Source organism: Lactuca serriola, chromosome 1, assembly GCF_051521515.1.
Source record: "Lactuca serriola cultivar US96UC23 chromosome 1, Lser_US96UC23_V15, whole genome shotgun sequence".
Lineage (NCBI taxonomy): Eukaryota > Viridiplantae > Streptophyta > Magnoliopsida > Asterales > Asteraceae > Lactuca > Lactuca serriola.
In genome coordinates, this window is record NC_136408.1 from 15,398,677 (window position 1) to 15,416,841 (window position 18,165).

The 18,165-nt window shown below is 32.9% G+C and overlaps 2 protein-coding genes across 6 annotated transcripts; both read right to left on the minus strand.

Annotated features, from left to right (window-relative positions):
• Positions 1-440: 440 nt before the first annotated feature.
• Positions 441-7,537, minus strand: LOC145056747 (uncharacterized). Its single transcript, XM_079004498.1, has 14 exons — positions 7,161-7,537; positions 5,958-6,047; positions 5,127-5,188; positions 3,884-3,984; positions 3,199-3,288; positions 2,805-2,927; positions 2,466-2,543; positions 2,220-2,305; positions 2,010-2,058; positions 1,863-1,919; positions 1,652-1,782; positions 1,489-1,572; positions 1,320-1,389; positions 441-1,209 (listed from the first exon to the last, which is right to left on the minus strand). Exons 1-14 carry the CDS (start codon positions 7,421-7,423, stop codon positions 805-807), a joined length of 1,689 nt encoding a protein of 562 aa, XP_078860624.1. The 5' UTR covers positions 7,424-7,537; the 3' UTR covers positions 441-804.
• A 2,710-nt stretch (positions 7,538-10,247) lies between these two features.
• Positions 10,248-17,515, minus strand: FAB1D (FORMS APLOID AND BINUCLEATE CELLS 1A). Of its 5 annotated transcripts, none has more exons than XM_079004225.1 (14): positions 17,351-17,510; positions 17,133-17,263; positions 16,773-16,895; positions 16,558-16,591; positions 16,258-16,337; positions 15,667-16,135; positions 15,106-15,589; positions 13,726-14,466; positions 12,738-13,072; positions 12,542-12,668; positions 12,309-12,464; positions 11,260-12,225; positions 10,935-11,189; positions 10,248-10,849 (listed from the first exon to the last, which is right to left on the minus strand). In XM_079004225.1, exons 3-14 carry the CDS (start codon positions 16,786-16,788, stop codon positions 10,508-10,510), a joined length of 4,005 nt encoding a protein of 1,334 aa, XP_078860351.1. In that variant the 5' UTR covers positions 16,789-16,895; positions 17,133-17,263; positions 17,351-17,510; the 3' UTR covers positions 10,248-10,507. The 5 variants fall into 5 exon arrangements, 3 of the variants coding, with proteins under 3 accessions (XP_078860351.1, XP_078860417.1, XP_078860467.1); XR_013685889.1 differs by lacking the exon at positions 10,248-10,849 and having other exon boundaries at positions 11,051-11,189; positions 11,260-11,335; positions 11,439-12,225; positions 17,351-17,515; XR_013685884.1 differs by lacking the exon at positions 10,248-10,849 and having other exon boundaries at positions 11,051-11,189; positions 11,260-11,335; positions 11,430-12,225; positions 17,351-17,515.
• Positions 17,516-18,165: the final 650 nt, after the last annotated feature.

Genomic DNA, 18,165 nt, shown 5'->3' on the forward strand with positions numbered 1-18,165 from the left:
CTTTAAGTTCACTTATAAAGCCAAAAGTTCTAGCCCCAAGACTCTAACTCATTATTTTGTTCATTTGTTATGGATGACATTTCATAAGATAAGCTTAAGTTTCACCTTTCTATCACATAATTCTTTTCCAATAATAAAGTTCTAACAAGACCTTACAAAATCGGTTATCCAAAAATTTGGATACTTTGAGAGTTTCTAAGACTGATATTCGGATCCGCATCCAAAAATTGGATACAAAATCGAACCTCAAAACTTTTTATATGAATATAGTATATTAAAATTTCATCCAAAAGTTCTACAATGTTTTCTCATCCACATAATAGAATTGTATATTTGGTTTATCAACATAGTATCTTACTTAAAATTATAGATACTCTACATAAGCCAACGGATTTAGACAAAGGTATCAAACACGTATAAAGAAGGAACCATCGAAAATATACGTCAATTAAGTGTCGGTGTTGCCAAATGTTAAAACCAAATATACAAGGAATTGCAATTACAAAGGATAATATTACATAAAAGATAAAACATTAGAAAAATAAAAAGAATAATTTTGGATTTTTTGGTTTATACGAGTATCAGAAATTTTTGAAAAATCACTATCTCGAATCCGTTTCCAAAATTGCGGATATCTAAGTTTTAGATAGCTGAATTTTCCGATATCCAAAATTTCATAATTTTTGGGATCAGATTTCTGTATTCTCATATCGAATTAGCTAAGGCTGGCTATTATTACAAATTTATTTATAATACTCTACAAGCCCCCTTGAGCTACAAGTTGAACAAATTTATTTTAACATATTACTTAAGTGATTTTGGCTGCTTGAGTTTCTTTCTAAAGAGCATGTAAAGAGTGGCACCCATCAATGGCAATGTTGATATGACAGCAATGTATGTAAGCATCCATGTTGATCTTCTGTTTTGTTGGAACAGCTGCTCCAACCATTTTTTTATGCTATTCAAATCAGCTACTTTGACCGATGTTTGACCACTCGAACGGGGTACTATATTTTTTGCATCTGGTACACGTACAGCAGCATCACTTTCATCGTTGACTTTCTGTCTTTCCAATGGATCTTGATCATTTAGTTTCACATTATCAGTAGATGATGATGGATCTTTTGTGATTGCAGCAACCATTCCATTTGAAACATTCACATATGGGCCTTGATCCACAGAAGATTCTGGTCCAATATGCGGAGGATTCTGCCACAACAGAATATATAATATATTACACATTGTTACACTGATATAAATCACAATAACATAAAATCACCACTAAAGAGGAATAACAAGTTTTATTTTAACTTTTTTACCTTCTTTTGTGTATGCATGAAGGGGCTGCAGTGAAGAACACCAAAGAATTCATTCACAGCTCTCACCCACCTTATGGAAATCGAAGCAACAAGAAAAACAAATTAACATTGTAAATTAAATAAGGTCAAGATTTGAGAATGAAACTTGAAATAAGAATTAAGAGAATACCATAAAGTAGATGCAGTAAGACCCTCAAAGAAGGCAAGATGTCCTCCATGACGTGTTACAGCCAGCACAATGTTTTTATTTGCTCTAATAAACATACATAAATTAAAGATGATGATGAGATGAGACCAAAGAGGATGAAATGAGGGAGCACAGTAGAGCATACCTGCACTCATCCCATGGGATTGCCTCCCAGGTACAGACTGGATCATCTAAAGCACTTATACACAGTAAAGGAATTGCAACTTTTGTCACATATTGTGCACTGCTGCAATGCCTATAGTATGCATCCACACTCTTTAACAACAACAAAAAAAAATCCATCACTAACGAGCAGTTATTATGCAAGAACATTAACTATTAACATGTTTGCTTACCTCAAACTTGCCAACTAGGCGAGTAGCATAATTGTCAAAATCCCTTATACTACGTGACTAGAAAAAAGACAAAATTATCACTATAAGTTAAATACTCTGTTAATATTCTGAATAACCAAAAGTTCAAAAGATATAGAGGCTATGTACCTTTACAATACCATCCCAATCTGCAAGGCGAGAATAAAGAGTTTGATGCCTGCAATCAGAAACTAAAATTAACATGAAAGTGATAGAACCAAATTGGCAAACACGAATACTTGTAACTTCATGTTTAAAGAACAAAAAAACAATAAATATGCAAAACACTGTATAGTATAATGTCTGTTCTGTTTAAGAGAGCAAATGAGTAGTACATACAGTTGTGCATATTCTTGAAGACCAACAGTAAGAGCCCTATCATAGAACTTTTGAACAGTCCTTCGACATATGAATTTCGACCCAATCTGCCAGCCAACAGAAGATATATGTAAATAAACAGTTTCTGTCAAATCATGATAGATATAAGGGTTAAATGCAAGAAACAGTGACATACGTATATTAATTTGCAATGTTTAAAATATAATTTATGATGAATCTTGATAAATAATAGAGCACATCACTAACCAAAAGGTCCCAAGGAGAGCAGATAGCAACTGCACCAGCTATAGGAACATCTTCTCCATCTTCTCCAAGATACTTCACCTGATACACAATTAACTAACTCATCATAAACAAAGTTTTGGTCAACAAAACACAAAAAACTAACCCTTATACATGCATCAACAACCCAATCTTTAATTTTGAGTAATCTTTCAGTTTCAACAACAAAACAACTTGAAGCATGGACTTAAGAAATAAAAAGAACAGAGAGTAGTTCTGTTGCATAGCTTGTAACATAGGGCATAACAATAATAATTAGGAAAGAAAATGTAAAATATAAAAATATTGCAAGATTAAAGGTACCAGAATATTGGCACCGATGCTAGTTCCAACAACAAAAAGAGGAGCATTGGGATATTCACGATGAAGATCATTGATGACATCTCGTGTGTCTTTTGTCCACCCCGCATTATAGAAGCAATCAGACTGTATATATAAACACAAAATATTACTACAGAGGGTACATACATAAGCTTATAAAATGTTATGTTATACAAAGGAATGTAACAATATGACAGGATACATAACGCCACAACAGAACACAAAATGATACCAACTTGATGATCTCAAAGCTCTTGATAAAGTAACATTCTAAAAAAATGGTATAATATATATAGGTTTTAGACTGAATTTAGTTAATAGTTCTTTTTCAATTTAATTAAAATACATATTAATCTAATTATAATAAAGTACTGACCGTAACAGAAATTCCTCCAAGTCCACGGTGATTGCAAACAACAACATCCCACCCTCGTTCAGCAGTGGAGTAAGCAAGATGCTTGATGTACTACAATCAATTCATATTCTCAATATTCTCAATATAAAACATAAATACAATTTAAATTTATTTTCGTAGAATGCTTTGCTTTGCTTGCACAATTTATTACATTTCTGTTTCTGGAATAGTAGTGAATAATATTACACGTTGCTCCTGTAAAGTAGGATGCTATATAAACAAATAAGTAAGAGTACGTTGCTATTCCAAGTACATGTATATTTTTTCCACCATCTAATTCTTATAAGGTATGGATAGTCTGGTATATTGCTAAAACTAGAGCTAATGCATGATATAGCAACATACTTTTACTTATGCGAGTATAATAGCATCCTACTTTCAATTTTTTTTAATTACATCATTGTACTTCCATTTTTTTCTTACTGAGAGATTTACTACGGATAATATATGCCCAATCATAGCATTATAATTCCAATTTATTTCTTATTAGGACGTAATACTTTTAATGCCATTGCTCTAATTGTGTAGATTTTTCAAAGTATAAGGTTTTCATAAGAAAAATGAAAGTAGGGTGTTATAACCAAAAGAAAAAAAAAGCAGGTTCAGTAATAATGAACAAGTTTTGCTGGCAAGAATTTGGACTTACAGCTGAAGAAGAATCACTAGTTAATCCAGGAATTACAATTAAGATAGGGGTTTTATCATGCCTCAAAGCAGCACTTTCTTCACATGTTGAATCTCCTAAAACTGCAAAGTTATACAAAATTCAAACCACAATAAATAAAAATATTGCATGCATGTTTTGCAACTCAATTTACAAGCTTCTCATCATGGAATACATTTTTTTAGAATCAAGACTAATGATAACTCCTCCTACAAAGATTCTAAAGGGCTAAATGCATCAAACAACAATGTACTTTCACATATTTGTGTATTATAAAAACCTACTTTCATTTCTTTCTATTAAAGCATTATAGTTTCAGTTTTTTTCTTAGTAAGACATTGTACTTGGAAAATTTTACCCAATTATTGCATTACAATTTCTCTTGTATGCATTGCTCTAATTGGGCAGATTTTTTATAGTACAATGTTGTAATAGGAAGAAATGAAAACAGGTTGCTATAATATCAACTGAAGTACATAGCTATTTCTTGCATTTAACCCAATTTTTAATAGCAAACATCATACCAACTATATTGGAGGAAGCAAGACATATTCTACAACTAAATAACCACTACATCCTAGGAAAACAGTAATAATAAAACTTTCAAAGATATCAGCTATGATTTCATCAATAATTCAAAATGTGCAGAACATATATTTTGAGAAATTAAATATCCTCCTACCTTTTGTTCCTACTCATAAAATAATGACATGTGGAATCCACTAATTCTCTCTCTTAATCCCCTCTCTTGATTTTGACACTTGTCTTGATCTGATGAGTAGGAAGATGGGTGGGAACAAAAGGTAGGAGGATATTTAGTTTCTCATATCTTTTTATCATCAATATTTATGAATATTTTGTTTCCCTAGATTAGGACATAGAAGCTGAATTTCAGGCTAAAAACCTGTATCTTAGAGGCTAGAGCTACTGATGAGCATGTATGTTTAGTACATAATGAGATATAAATTAGCAACAACATGATAGACACACTTTATGCATATTTGATTATGAATTACTTATAATTTACATATTTGAAAATGAACTTCTCAAATTACCCTTTATAGGCTTTTTTGTAACTTCTTGAATGGTCTATGAGTTGCATCATACTAAATCACAAGAAGATTTACAAGATAATATTAAAATCTTGGCATGTATTATTAACTGATAAATGACATGGATATTTTCTGATCAGGTACAGAAGAAATGTTATATGTAAATAAATTACCATCTGAACTCTTTAGCCAATCCAGAGCAAAAGTTCCACCATCAGATGCATGGAATAATTTTCTGAAAGAGTAGAAAAACATTACAAGAATAACCAAAATATAAAAAAAAACTGAATTCTGTTCCAAAACATATAGAATCCATTTCTGATGAGGTCAATAAAAGTGATATAACTTTTGGCTACTTTCATTGATCTGTTGATATAGTAAAAAAAGTAATTTCAATACCCGACAAAAAATTATTTACCCCACTACCATCATCTGTTCAATTTTTTTATTACTTGTACCTACTGCAGTACTACTTGTACTTTTCATTTTTAGTTTGACCAAAAAATATTTTAATTTTTTTGTAATTGTAAATAAAACATAAATTAGTAATTATCCTTTCCAGTACAAAACTTGGATGATGTTCATTTTCAATTAAGTTTCTTTTTTCTTTTTTATCTATTTGGAACAACTTCTTGCTTTTCATTTCATCCACCGAGTATAAATCCTAGTTACTCAAAGAAATATTCATCCTCCTAATTATCACTCTCAAAAATTGTGCAACAAATATCAGATGATAACAACTGCAAACAAAAATTACCAGATAATATGCCCACATTCAGGAATTCAAGGCTTAGATCTTAACTAAAGGGCAATAATTAGGTCCGTTCTATTATATAACTTAGTTTTATCAAACATAACTTTGTTTCAAATAGTTCAAAGGGTTAAAATGGTAAATTCAAGTTATTCAGGTGTTTCATGTGAACACTTGTCAAAAAATACTTTTCACTAAACATCTTTTTCAATTAGTTAGGTCTATCTGGCAAAACCTGAGCAAGAAGGCATACCTTCTATAATTTACTGCAGGAGGTCTTCCATGGAAATTCAGAAAAGTTGTTTGAATGTGAGGACTTGAAAGCCAAGGTGTAGCCATGTACCTTATTAATGAAGCAATCAGCACAAAACAACATAAGTCCCTGACTTATATAAGCCAAGGTTAAGAATCGTTAAACGAGTAAATCTTTTGACTTAATACAACAAGATGCTTAAATTTTTTGAACTATAATCATGTGCAAACAATGTTAAATTCCTTGAAACCCATAGCACCACAAGTGAAAATCCATAAGTGAGTTCTCAGGTTAATCACCTTCTTTACTCTTAGGACATTGTGATTTACCCTTTTTATCCATAGCACCACAAAATAAAGTGTTTATATTAAATGTGACTATATATGTGAACAAATAAGGACAAACTAACTCCATCACATCTACCTCACATTCTCAATGACAAAATGAACTAAGAATAAAACTCATATCTTACTCTTTCATAACAGAGAACGTTTTAAATGAGTAGTTTTAGGATCCCAAAGATGCCTAAGTCATGATCAAACTTCTCATGACATATGAATTTCATGAGGAACAAATATTACTTTGTATTTTAGAATTTTATTTTCCTTTTATTTTATTTCGTTTTTAATATATATGTATATAGTGTGACATCGAGGATTCTGTCAATCACTAGCTATCTTAGGCAGTTAACGTTAGTTATTTAGGCATAATTTTGAACATTGAAGATTATGGCTGTACAAATGAAGGTAAGGACCTACTGTATTCCTAGAAATTATTCTGCAATATAAAAAATTCCTCTGAAGTTTATGTTTTATTTGTATTTAGTTATTTACTATGTGATAATCATCCGAATTTCTACTTCAAATACATGAGCATTTAGATGTGTTATTAGAAGGATTCAAGGAATGAACATGGAATTTATGTTACTCTTTGCAGAACCTAATCAGTAAATATAATCAATCGTGTGCTGTTGTTCCCGTTTGTGACTTAATTTACAGCTTTATACCCGCCAGTTGTCTTCTTACACACTAATTGCATTGCCGCTTACAGATTGACATTTTTTCCTTTTGAAAAACAAAGCATGCACAAAACACAGCACGTAATTGTTCTTTTATTCAAAAAATGGATACGAAATCTCTTGGAATCTCAGTTCACTAGAAATAGGGGGAAACATGAATAAAATGGGAGAGAAAAAAAATGAACCTGCCATGAAGAAGGCGACACTTTGAAGCCACACCGTGGTAAATCTCAGAAGCCGAATTGTATGTTAGGGACACCGGAGACCCTCGGAACAGAGTGAGAACATCATGAAAGAAATGGAACTCTAAGAAATTGTAGATGAAAATTATGAGGAAACACACAAAAGCTATTTCATAATGGATTATTGGTATCAATGTCAAGCCCTGGAGGATGAGGTTGAAGGCGTGGGCCGATGCATCAATTGAATCTGAGAAAGTATCCGCCATGTTGATTGGATTGGAATCCAAGGAAAGCGTGAAGGATAAATCAATCAAACATTTGTGATTTACTTCGCCGATTGTGAAATGTGAATCAAGATTGGTGTAGTTTGTTCAGCTGACTGTGAGGTTTGTTTGACTTGAAGGCGTTTGTGGGGCCTTCTGTCCGTGCAATTGTAAAGTTTATTATTATTTTTTTCCTTAAATACAACAAAATATTTTTCTTATTACATTTCTATACTCAAATCTAAACGTGACAAATGGATATGGTTTGGGTTTGAGGGTCATGAATTGTGATAAAAATACATCAACCCAACCCAACCCATATATGTATTAAGGTTGACAGGTTGGCAGGTCACAAATATCAACCTAACCTAACTCATATAACCCGCTTAATTATATAAGTTCGTGGGTTCATAGATAGGTTTCACCGACGATAGTGGTTTAGGGATAGAGCAATGAGCGGTGGCCGGTTGGGTGGAGCGCAGGTATACAAGTGGTTTGCAACTTTGCACTGGTGGGTTGGTGGTGTACGGCGTTGATAAGAGGTGATACCAGTGGGGTGAGCGACGATGAGGTAGCAATGCAAGGATGAGGAGTAGTATATTGTCTTTTTGAGTAACAAGGAATCAAAGATTGAGTTTTTGATTGAGTATGACACGCTGCTCTCGTAAGTCATAATTCATAAATAAATATTAATTTAAATATATATATATATATATATATATATATATATATATATATATATATATATATATATATATATATTGACGAGTTGACCTACGAACCCAAACACATAACCCAACCCGACCCATGAAATAAGCAGGTTGGCGGGTCAAAAATCTCAAGCCAAACCCGTTTATTTTCGTATCCGTTACGGATTGAGTCAAAAATCATCACCACTATTCAAATCTCATCTTCACCTTTACTAAAATGAAAGTGTGTAAGAGATGAAAAGATTAGTGAGAACATTGTCGCACTAGTATGAAGTTTGGTATTTAGTAGACGTCATAACTACATGTCATATTAAGAAGATAAACGTTGAGCAGTGACACAACTAACATCGTTATTTATAGTTTTTAGATCAAACAACTTATTAAAAGCACACCGCACCAACAAACTTCAAAGACCAATACACATTCTAGTTCTTTCCCCTAAAGTACTATATAAATATCATCTTCATGAGCGATTTTAGTTGATATATCCTCTAAGTCTTCATAATTTAACTTGGGCGTCAGCACGCAATCTCGTGCCCATCATGGATTATAGTTATACAATCTTTCATTTAGTGATTCCAAGTATCAGAGATATATCTTCACATATCACAGAAGGACCTCATACAATATCACTCTATGGACTTGGTTGCATTATTAGTAAACATTATTTACAACGTTTAGTAATAAATTAAATTTTAATTTGATTTGATTTTAGATTTCATTACAAAGTATAATCTTGAGAAGTTAGGTTTTTAAATGTGTAATCTTGAGAAGTTAGGTTTTTAAATGGTATTTTGGTCTTTTCCCAAGGAATAATAGGCTGAAAGTGAAATCCCTTTCTAAAGTCATGAAATTTGAAATTGGCCATATGAGGAAAGCTTTTAATTCCCTTTGACCAATGGTAGTTTTCATTTTCAATAATAAATAAAACATGGATGTTGGCCCAAACAAGACGTATAAGCTTCTATCTAGAACTCTTAATTTGGAGTTCCATTTGGATGTAGTTTGTAACCACATAAAAAGCGTGATTCTAGGGAATACATCATAACTATATTCAAATAACGGTTAGTAAATTGAGAAAGAAAAACATTAGAATAGCTACAAATATATATCTATGAAGAGAAAACAAACAAATATTGTATGATTTTCAATAGTTAAATTATAATATTATTGAATTTAAAAAATTTATGTTAAGGTTTTATTTGGAATAACATGTTGTATCAATGTCGTTAATTTTGTTGTTAGAAGAATTGATTAATCAAAACAAAATAATAATAAATAAAAAAAAAAAAAAAAAAAAAAAAAAACAAAACAAGTATAAACCTCACGCGATAGTAAAGCCTTGAGAGTATAACATGTGTGAAACTCATTTGGAATGTTTTACCCCAAACAATTTTACTTTACCTCAAGAGTATATGTATAGTAGCATAACTTGGTGGTTGTTTATACGTAAACTCAGTTGGCAAATGAAAATTTAGAATTCCAATCATTCAAGGACATCCTTACAAACCTCACCTTTGTTCTCTAACATACATTGAACCAAAAATTCTCCTCTAATGGTGATTCAAATCTGATTGAGTTAGACCCAACATTTTATCAAACCCAACAAAAGACATATCAGAGGTTAGAAAACCGAATCAAATGTTTCTAATTGTGATATCAAACAGTCTGAATACGACCGAGTCAGATCCAACTTCTTACCGGATCCAAAGACATATCAAACAACTCTTAAATCACTATTAATTATCATACTAGTGTAAGTCATTTTGCATAACTATTAATTTCACAAGTATCACCCAAATTAACCTACTTGAACCAACATTGCAACCTCCACCATAATTGATTTCAACGTTGGCGAAATCAATTCAAGCAATCAGCAAATGTAAAAAAGTTCGTAATAATATTGGATCGTCTTGTATAAAATCATTGATACACCACGGCTAAGTGGCTTACAAACAATAAAGAAATAACCCAATTTGTCATCATCAACAAAATAAATAAATCTGACAAACAATAGAGAAATAACCAAATTTGTAATTGTCAAAAAAAATAATAATAAATAAATAACAAAATAACCATGAGAAATAAGATGAAAGGCCTGTGAACAAGGTAGGAAATGGTCAACCATAAATTTCTCTCATTCATTGCAAACAATCACAGAAACCTTTAAAGCATATAAAACCCAAATAGAAGTAATAACTATGCAACAAATGCACCTAATAAGCTAACTACATCAGTCAAATTATCACTAAACCCCAAAAATTTGCTCAAAATTGCAAAATATGGGTAGGGAACGCAATAATTATATATATGTACGATATATATAATCCAAAAATTGATGAACGGAGGTTTAAATCAGGTACACGCTAGGTGACTTTCAGACATAAGGTGAGGGTTGTGTTGAATGTGAACAAGCATGAGGAGAAGTTGCTTCTGTGTCTGTGGCACAAAGAGTGCAAGGGTTAGATGGGCGTTGAGAGCACCAATCGTCAGGCACACTCAAAAAATGGGTGTCTATGAACTTTCTAAACCTCTTTTTATACTCTTTTGGAGATATTACTGTTGGCATCTGGTTTTTAGGAACCACAAACGACTTTACCCAATTCTCCACTTGTTTGTCCCATGTATACTGTCTCACATAATCTATGATGCCACATACAAGCTCCTTCTTTTCCACATCCACTCCAACCAACAACGAATAATCCATCACATTGATCGACTGCATTTCACAAATATAAACCATTATTGATACTGTGTTTGGCATACATTGGACTAAGACTCAGACTGTGACAAAGTAAACTCACATTGAGGAACACAGTGTCATTCCACACGGCCCGTTGCAAGTTTCTTTTTGCTTTTCTGTTAACATATAAAGGAGAAACATTCATATCGTTCACAAAATTTTGGTCCAAAAGCACATCTCCCACGACACCAACAGCAGAATTGAAACGAGCATACAGAGCTCCTTTCAGATCATATTGTCTCATCATATTTCGACAATAAGTAATGTTCTCCATCACCATTAGATCATGTTTCACACCACTCTTCCTCTTCTTTACCTGCAATTTATATTAATAAGAAAAGTAGAACACTACAAATATAATAAACAAAAATCAATCAACCACAAACCTGATAAATCCCCAGAATTTTTGCGAGAGAGGTCTGATTCCCAGCCATAAAACACTCCTTCATGTACCCAAAATAACTGGAAGCAAATTCCAAGAAAGAATAAAACTCGGTTTTTTTAATCTCCTTTATAATAAACCGGCCATCAAAAGTTTTAGCAAAAAAAGATTTACTTTTTCCACCTTTCGCATCCCAATGTTTACAGCGACTTAAAGCGGCAATAAAATCCAGTTCCGATAAACCACACCGACTTCTAAGATCCTTAAATTCATTCGCGTATAAACAACCCACCGAGTATTTAACCTTGTTAGTTAACCGGCCCATCGACACCACCGGATGAAGATGCCTTGAAGAATCCACCGAATCCAACAATTCAAGTCCATCGAAGCTGAAAAAATGTGATTCTATATTCCGATCGGTGACACCCTGGCCTTCTGGTGAGATATTTTGATCTTTGAGAAAAGTCAAAGCACACGCGATTATACTTGATAACTCCTCTTCATAATCCGATACCATGTAATTGTTCCCGGGACCCACCGGAAAATGAAGCTTCGAACCTTCTTCGGTGATTTTCTTATATATTTTTGATCCGGTGGTGTACCTATTGATCGGTTCGAATTCCGGTAAGTAACCTCTTTGAAGATCGTTCGTGTAATAGCTTTGGATTTTCTGAAACGGCGTCCACATCCATCCGTTTGGATCGGATAATTTTGCAGACATCGAGGAAGAAAATTCACCATTCGTATTGATTTCTGAATCTCCTTGAATGGAGATCTCTTTCAATGGCAAGGTGTTATCGATGGTTTTGGTGTCGACTACTTTAAGATCAGACGATAAAAGTGAATGAATACGGTGGTCCCAGATACATGATTCAAGAAGAAGTTCCCATTGTAGATGATTTAAGCACAGAGGCTTGTACACCCAATTATTCCTAAAACCACCATCGTTAGCTGTGTTCTTCATCTCATCCTACAATTTGTCAGTTTCAGTTAAAATTGAATTTGCATATTGGCATATTTGATTTGATTTGATCTGATCAATAAGTGATTAACCTGGAATCGATCACGTTCTTGGTTCAGCATCTCTTCAACATAACAGAACTTCTTCAATGATCCTTGAAGCTTCAACATTGATCCCACGAACTCAAATTCCATCTTTTTCAAAGAGCTTTCAACCTCAGCAAACACTGAAAGCCCTTCCCAATACACCTGAATACCACAAATCTGTAAGCAACATACAAATGCCACAATCATCTTAATTCCTAAGTCACTGCGTAAATACATACATCTTCAACTTCTTTTTTCAAAAATTCTTCCCCAACTGAGTCACTGAACTCCACCTTCCAATGTGGTAGAGACACAGAGTAAGTAGATACCGAAGAGTATCTAAACATTGCAACCATGGAACCTAATCTGCAAATCACACAATAATTTACACACCTATTAAAGTTATCAATTTACAAAAATTGGTATAGCATATACCCGAAGAAGTGGATGTAGTCCTTGTAAAAGAGATGTCCACAGCTAGATGTTATATCACATGAAGAGTGGTTTGAAAAGCCAAGCTCCAAAAACTTGCCAAATGACAAACTGCGAGCAGCTGTAGAAACTAACACTCTTTTTGTACATTTTAAGCTTCCATTGGAGGGTTTACATTTCCCACAGAAACTCCACATCCAAAGCTTCCCTTCGTTTTCACCATCTAAATGTTTGTCTGCAGGAAGATGTCTGATTTGAATTGTGAGTTGCATATCGTGATGTGCATAGTAGTAAGAATGAGCTTCTGGTGTTTCACCACAAGTTGTACACATGAGTTTCTGTATAAGTTAAAATGAAAAAAAAAATTACGCTTAAAATAGTTCAAGTTCAACAATACAGCACTCAAATACCAAGTTCTAGACATGACAAGACAGAACTTCCATTAATTAAAGGAAAGTAATAGCCTTTGTTGTGCAACACTTCTTTCAGATAGAAGGCTAAAACGGTCATTTACTCTTAGTTTAATGAAAAAAAAAAAAGAAAGCTTTGCTAATACAACACTTTTTTCAGACAGAAGACTAAAACGGTCAAATACTCTCATTTTATTCAGTAAAAAAAGAAAGTCTTTGTTCATACAACACTAGAAAGACAGCATTTGAGACAGACAGAAGGGTAACATGGTCATTTAATGTCACTCAGGAAAAAGAAAAAATCTTTGTTCATGCAACACACTTTTCAACAGAATTACTCTCTCGCTGACTATTCAGTTCATTCAATCAAAAAACGAAACAGCCTTGTTGGTCAGTAGAAATTGATGTCTGTCTTAAAGAAGTGATGTACGGACAAAAAATGAACCTGACCCGTCTGAATGAGAGTAAATGACTGTTTTAGCCTTCTGATGAAAAGAGTGTTGCATAAAGATGAAAGATATAAGCTCGTTCAATCCTATCCTATTATGTAACAAACGCAGTCTAAAGAATTTAGAAGAAACCTGATTGAGCAAGTAATCCTGCAAAAATTTTCCAACAGGGACATCAAAATATCGGTAGAATTTGATACAAGAAAAACGATCCTGTTCACAAATGATCCCTTTTGTCGCATTTCTCTTTGACATCAAAACCAAAATACTTTCAGATTCCAACACTGTGTTCATATCATCCTTACTTTCCATCTCTTCTTCTATACTGTTCGTCTCCAAAGAATCATCATTACTCACTCCATCACCATTAACTGTCTTCTCTTCATCAGAAATGACCTTTTCACCCATATTGGCAGTAGTCTCAACAGCCTCAGAAGAGCGTAATTCTTGACGATGAGGGCTCATACAATTAAATCCAAAGTATGTGGATATACTACGAGCAGTATGTAATAAACGAATTGCAATTACTTTCTTTAATGAAGCTGTGAGAGATGATAACCCTGAGAGGAAAACCGGGTTGTATGGTTCCTTAAAGATAGGGATACTCTCGATTTCTTCATTAGAATCCTCCTTGGAAACTGGAATATCTGAATCATCAAATCCTAAATCAAGAGCATGATTGCTGATTGATGGAATGATCTCTTCGGTGGGGATTTTGGTAGAAAATATATCAGGGGAAATGGTGGAAAACATTATTCTCTGATTTAGAAGAAACGAATTCTCCAGGATCAAATGGTATGCCAGACCAACTGCAAACTGAACAACAGTTTTGATTTTTTTAAGTTCATCACTGTGAGATCCCTTCAGCAAAATCTGCAAGTCAATCCCCAAAGCATCAGAAAAATCTAAAAAATTTTAATTGAGAAAATTACCATTTTGGTCCCTGAGTATATCTGATTGTTTCAGTTTTGGTCCTTATTTGAGCTTTTTGTAACCCTTTTGGTCCCTGTTCCTAGTAAAATGACTATTTGTGGGACCAAAATTAGCTATACTCGGGGACAAATTGGAAAATGGACCAAAAAACGTTACAAGAACCTCAAATTTTGGTCAAATCATGACCAAAATTGCACGAAAAAACATTTGGGGACCGAAATTGCAAAATCAGTTATGCTCAGGGACCAAAAATGTAATTTACTCCTTTTAAAATTTTAAACTACACATATGGTCCCTATGCTTTCTGATTTTTATCGTGTTCAGACCAAAATGAAAACATTTTTCAATTTAGTCAATATTTCAAGGTTTCATATTGATTTTGGTCCTTATTTGAGATTCCACATGCCAAAATCGATATAAAATTTTGAAATAAGAACCAAAACTGAAAAAGGTATCAATTTTGGACGAAGCACCGGAAAAATAAAAACACACAATGACCATTTTTGAAGTTAACTCTATTTTTAAGATCATCACCATGAGAATATATTAAACTAATATAAACAAGCTAATGAAAATTACCGTGCAGCCCATACGTTTAGGCAATCCCTCAAGAAACATTAAAGTCATGTTTGGCTTCTTTCCACTTTCACAAAGAGCACCATGTTCTTCAATAATTTTTTCAAAATAAAAAGAATCACATTGTCTCAATTTTTCATCACTCAATTGATCATATGACAAGATTGATGCACCTGTACACCGAGCAATTCTCTCTAACCGATTCATTTTCATTTCCAAAACCAATGTCATCCCTTTTGAAAGAATATACTCTTGAATATCACGTGAAACGGTTTTTTCCACTAAAATAACATTTGGATTGCATTTCTCTATCATCCCAATAACAGAATCAAGTCTGTTCTTTTCATGGTTCATCGACTCAAATGATGAAAATCCATCAGAATCACTTAGTGTACCCTTGATCAGTAGTAGTTTTGGTCTTTTGAATCTTGTTGGCATGTGTTTGTGAGCAGCATGCTTTTTAAACACCAACCCGTTGAATACTTCACTACAAAAACAAAATTATTAGCATCAAGAAACATAAAAAGTTAAAGGGAATGAATTAATACAGTGACAGAAGTCAACCTTTGACTTCGAGAGCCAGTAGCAATACATTTGACTTTCACATAACCATCAGGATCCATTGCTTCCCCTTTCAAAAAAGAAGCAGCTTCCCATGATAAAGATGTAACTATATCAACCCAATTATCACCACCATTGTCTTTTAAGCAAGAAATATTCATTGATTTAAGAATATGTTTCACAAGAGTCTTGAATTTTCCACTCATAACCTTATCCATTACTTTTCTTTTTTCCTCTTTAAAACTAAAGCTCCCACTCACACTCCCTTCTTGACCAAAGCTAGTTAGATTACTTGTTTTGCCCCATTTTATGTCATCACTAAACTCTTCATCATCATCATCGTCATCATCATTATCATCGTCATATTTACCATAACTACCCTCAACATCATCCTCTTGGTCATCTGGTTCAGGGGGAAGCCAAATATCGGAATCATTGATACAAGGATACCATGACTCTGTTTCATTGACCTCTGTTTTCACACAACAAACAGACTTCAAATAGTGCAAGACTAACTGTAATATCTTTAAATTATGTTATTGAAATGTACTAAGAATTAAATCACCAAAAATAAAAAACTTCCTCTTTGTATACCAGAAGTTTTTTCATGTTCTAAATCTCCTTTGATGTTATTGATTTCCACAAGGTTATTCCTTCCTTCCTTCTCAAGTGACCTAAGGGAGACAGTTACAAAAGTGAATTGTAGTAATAAAAACAAATGAAAGTAAGAAATGCTATTATAAGAAATTTTCTGAAAGTACATTGCTATTTCTTGCATTTAGCCCAAAGAATTATATATAAGGACATACCAATAGCCACATGTTTCATCTTACTTTATTCTTGGTTCATAAGATAAATGAGGTAAAATTAGGTTTAGGGTCGGTTATTGAATACCTGTAGTTTGGGGGAGCATCAACATGATGATCACCTGAGATATATATGTATATAATTATATAATTGTCAAATCCAGGACTTAAAAAGAAAAAATTAAAACAAGCAGAAAATCTTAAAGGAAAAATGTTATGTTCTTCCATTTAAGAAAAAATGTATTCAACCAACAAAAATGTGTTCAGTAAAATATAAAATATTACTATAGCACAAAACAGCACCTTCACTCTTTGCCATAGACACAGCTTGATTAGTTGATGAGACTAATGCATCATCATATTCTCCAACACTTCGTGTACATGAACAAATTGGAATCACAAAGTAGCTCTTCACAAATTAACATACTGCAACATGAACATTATATAGTTACAAATTATGGAAGTTCCAGGTAAGGGCGCATTCACAAGAATTCTTAATTAGAATAGCAAGAATCAATAAATTATTACACACAGATCGTCAAGGGGAGTTTTATATTCGAGATGACAACATCCGATCATCATCAAACCTCTAGTAAGCTATGGAAAAAATTCTTAACAAGAATATCCATACGAAAGGGCAAATTAACAAGAATTGACACCTACCCTAACTTGATGAACCCAAAACCAGGACGTGAGAGGTTTAAAGCTGATTAACCGAGGAAAGTGAATGATTGGGTTGTTCTGTTGAGTTGTCGGTCGATTAATCAAAAATCTCGTCCCGAATCATTTTCAAACTTTACAATGGAAAAAACGATCGAAGGAAAATTATCAGAATTATAGTTGAAACAGAATCAAACCGGAGAATGTTGATGGTTACTTACCGATAAAGATTCCCAATTAACACTAACGCAATCTCTGAAAGTTAATCTGAAGCAGTATATAAAATGAAACAAATACCCTACAGAAACTAGTGATCGGTAGGTTACTTGTAAGCTTAAATTTGTAAAAAAGGCAATGATGAAAGTCGAAAGAAGGAAGAAAAAGCGGACGTAGAGACGAAAGGTATTTCCTTATGGAAGTGGAAGTAGGGCCCCTCCTCCGGTAGCAACAACTCCAGGAGGAAAAAAAAATTATAATAATAAAAACTAATCACAAAATAATCCAAGATGAAACAGGTTTATAGAGTAATAATTGAGATCCATCTACTTTTTATTTGATCGAATATATATTCTTATTAACTTATTTGTTATAAAGTAATTAGCATAAAAGAGTTTACATCAAAATTTTAATTTGACATTGTGTTATTTTTTTTATCTCAAATTTAACATTGTATTTTTCGATTTTTTATATTTCTCACCACTTTACCGGTCAACCCAGTTACTTGCTAACGTAGCAGAACGACGTCTCAGTAGTATTGATGACATGACATGCTGATATGTCAAAATTGATTTTTTTTCCACAAAAGACACTAAGTTTTCATTTTTTTTCAATTTTAACATTAAGTTTATTTTTTTCTTTCAATTTCGACACTTTTTTTTTTGTTTCAAACCGAACAACATTTTTTCCAATTTGTTCATTGTTTACCATTTTCAGTTTGAAATTGTATAAATATATTATTATTACACTTTAAACCGTATAAATATATTTTTTTTCATTTAAAACCACATTTTTATTTAAATACAAGGTTTTATTTTTT

Bases quoted from the DNA above. Each gene is read 5' to 3' on its own strand.
- LOC145056747 (XM_079004498.1), bottom strand. From the start codon at position 7,423: ATGGCGGATACTTTCTCAGATTCAATTGATGCATCGGCCCACGCCTTC. The intron at 3,985-5,126 runs GTAATTTATTTA...ATAACTTTGCAG, and splicing joins TTGGCTAAAGAGTTCAGATG to TTTTAGGAGATTCAACATGT. The intron at 1,573-1,651 runs GTATGCTCTACT...TATGTTTATTAG, and splicing joins ATCCCATGGGATGAGTGCAG to AGCAAATAAAAACATTGTGC.
- FAB1D (XM_079004291.1), bottom strand. The intron at 14,467-15,105 runs GTAATTTTCATT...ATTGACTTGCAG, and splicing joins CTAAACGTATGGGCTGCACG to ATTTTGCTGAAGGGATCTCA. The intron at 12,669-12,737 runs GTATATGCTATA...TGTGATTTGCAG, and splicing joins GACTACATCCACTTCTTCGG to ATTAGGTTCCATGGTTGCAA.